This window comes from Acanthisitta chloris, unplaced genomic scaffold (assembly GCF_000695815.1).
Source record: "Acanthisitta chloris isolate BGI_N310 unplaced genomic scaffold, ASM69581v1 scaffold20030, whole genome shotgun sequence".
Taxonomy (NCBI): Eukaryota; Metazoa; Chordata; class Aves; order Passeriformes; family Acanthisittidae; genus Acanthisitta; species Acanthisitta chloris.
This window is the reverse complement of record NW_008653561.1, coordinates 1-2,713: the sequence shown is the minus strand read 5'-3', so window position 1 is coordinate 2,713 and position 2,713 is coordinate 1. Positions and strand designations below refer to the sequence as shown.

The 2,713-nt window shown below is 52.6% G+C and overlaps 1 protein-coding gene across 1 annotated transcript in view; it reads right to left on the bottom strand.

The window, feature by feature from the left end:
• The window catches only part of GPD2 (glycerol-3-phosphate dehydrogenase 2 (mitochondrial)), a gene marked incomplete at its 5' end in the record, with an annotated part of 11,745 nt that extends 9,035 nt beyond the window's left edge, over nt 1-2,710 (bottom strand). The window contains 2 exons of the mRNA XM_009081553.1: nt 2,026-2,170; nt 2,686-2,710. Coding sequence (XP_009079801.1) covers nt 2,026-2,170; nt 2,686-2,710 — 170 coding nt within the window. The remainder of the gene's footprint in view (nt 1-2,025; nt 2,171-2,685) is intronic.
• Between the last annotated feature and the right edge of the window lie 3 nt (nt 2,711-2,713).

Sequence of the window (2,713 nt, the reverse complement as noted above, 5' to 3'; positions counted from 1 at the left end):
TCAGCAGATGAGTTTAGCTGGAATCTGGAATGCAGAGCAGACAGGAAGATTGAAGCAAGACTGAAAACATGTGAAATTGGTCAGAAGGGAGAGCGAAAAGCCTTGAATTCACAGACACATCCCAGGCAGGAAGCCTAATTAATGAGGGGAGGAATTCTGGGACTCTTAATGAAGGACATCAATGAGTAAGAAACCCATGGGAAGTGAATGCATTAGGTTAACATTAGTTTTACAAAATCCTAATTATGTTTATAACCAAAACCCTCAAAATGTTAAAAAAAACCCTTCATTTTTGTGACTGTGGGCCAAAATTCTGCAAAGCTTCACCACGGGGCACGCGGACACGGCAAAATGCCAACCCTCCTGTGCCGAGGAGTGTTCCCTGGCATCAGGAGAAGGCCTGGTACAGCCGAGACCAAATCCCACCAGCACTTCCTATGTAGCAGGCAGTGCCTGCTCTCAGCTATCCCACTCCGAGGAAGCTCCGTGCAGCTCCAGCTCATCAGCTGTGCTGTGGAGGCAGCGTGTGGGCAGGCACTGTTTTCCAAGGAAAGCAGTGCCCACATGCTGACATACACCGGGGAACAGGGAGAGCGAGAATCCGCCACATTTCCAATTAAAATCATGGGGTTAGCACGGAATAAATAAATCAGAGCCCTCATGCACATCGAGCCATCTTTGGATTCACCAAGGGAGTCCAAGTTTTAAAGCTTCCCATGTTTTTGTGTAGGGCCATAAAGCCAATCACACACATCCCTCTCCTGGCATACGAGGAAACTGGGATTACAGCCCATTTCTCCACATTTTTAGTGCTTTAAGGCAGCTATCAGGTCATTTCCCCATTTTTCATGGGGAAGGATGCAAAAAAAAGCGAGCAGAATGCAGGGGTGATTTCACACCGGGCCCAAATGCCTCAATTTTGCAGCCTGTGGTCGTGTCCTGTTGGGACAGCTCTGGCAGGAGCCCCACGTGGTCCCTGGGAGGCTGAATTCCCATTCCGAGGAGCATGATGGTGCTGGGAAGGCATTACTGCAAGGGCACTGTATCAACAGAACTGGGCTAAGTCCATAAAGGGGAATTTCCATTAGGATGCTAATGACTTCAGGAAGCAAAGGTAATATTTGAGTTCCGACTGACAAGTCTGGCTCGGGAGAAGGGGATTTGGCTTTGCACAGCAAACAAGGAGAGGAGCAGGAGGCTGCAGTGGGAACAGCCTCTGGAATGAGGGTGGCTGAGGGGGGTGAGCCCTGTCCACCAAAACCCACATGGGTGGGTGGGCTCGTGGCCACAGCAGTGCCAGGCTCTAACCACCTTACTCTGATCTGCTTCTCTGGCCTATTATATCTTTTATTGCTATTATATTGCCTATTACCTTCCTTATTCTATACCTCTGCACTCCTGTTTGCACTGAGAGGAGCTGCACCATGGCACAGCCACTGCACAGGGGGTTCACAGTGAGGCAGGGGGTGGCACGAGATGGCACATTGCCCAGAGCAGCTGTGGCTGCTCCATCCCTGGGAGTGTCCCAGGCCAGGTTGGATGGGGTTGGAGCAGCCTGGGCTGGTGGGAGGTGTCCCTGCCCAGGGCAGGGGTGGGATGAGATGAGCTTTAAGGAGCGTCCAACCCAAACCAGTCTGTGATTCCATGATTTAACAGGACAAGAGACTGTACAGAGCTACAAACCTCTCTGGGAGGTTTTATTTCTCCGTGTTTTCCCAAGGGGTGACCAAGCAGGCAGCACACTCACGGGCATTATTAAAACAGGTGCTCTCACAAGTGTGCTGCGATGCTCTGCATCAGCACTCCTGCCTTGGGGAGTTTTAACTATAAACTACAAGACTTCAGTGCTTCTGAACAGATGAAATTGTTCTCCTCGTCGGCACAGCGCCAGAATCCTCTTTAACACACGCAAATAAAACCAAACTGTGCATTCCAAAGCGCCGTGGGACCCGCCAGGGAGTCTCTCCAGGCTCGTTCATCCCCAGCAGAGCCTGTCACAGAGGGCACAGGTTCTGAGGATGGTACCTGTAGTAACCAGGCATGACGATGTGCACCCCCGCGCTGGGCTGACAGATGTTGGGCACCTCCTGATCATCCATTTTGCGCACCGAGTCTGTGAAAGGTCCCGTGGCATTGATAACACACTTGGCTTTGACATCAAACTCCTGCCCTGTGAAAGAAAACAGTATCAATCACAGACACCATTTGTTTCCTGCTCGCTGACGCTCTCGGTTATTAATCTCTCGATGGACTCAGCCTACTGTAAAGCGTGTCCTGCGTGTCTGGTGGGTGCTAAGAATTAACTAAGTGTTCACGCCACACCAGACTCGAAGCAGAACGTTGTGGGGAGAAATTCCAGCTTATCTGTAAGGCAGGAGAGGTGGCGGGGTGGGAACTGCTGGGCTCCAACCTGCCTCCCAGGGAGAGAGATTTCCATCTCACCCGGCAGCTCGGTAAATGGGATTATACGGAGCCTTTCCCAGTCCCATCTCGGCCTGGCAGAGGGTTTGGATGCACAGCTCAGCCCGCTCTGCCAGGAGAGCGGGATTCGGGCGAGGAACGGGACAGAAGCCCAAGAGGAGTGAGGCTAAGGGCACGGCCCCGAGGATGGCTCCTTTGCTGTGGTCCTGCTGTCCCTCCTCCCTCGCTCCCTCGGGCCGTGCCATGCCCGGGTGGCACACACACCTGTCAGCACGTCCCTGCAGCGCACGCC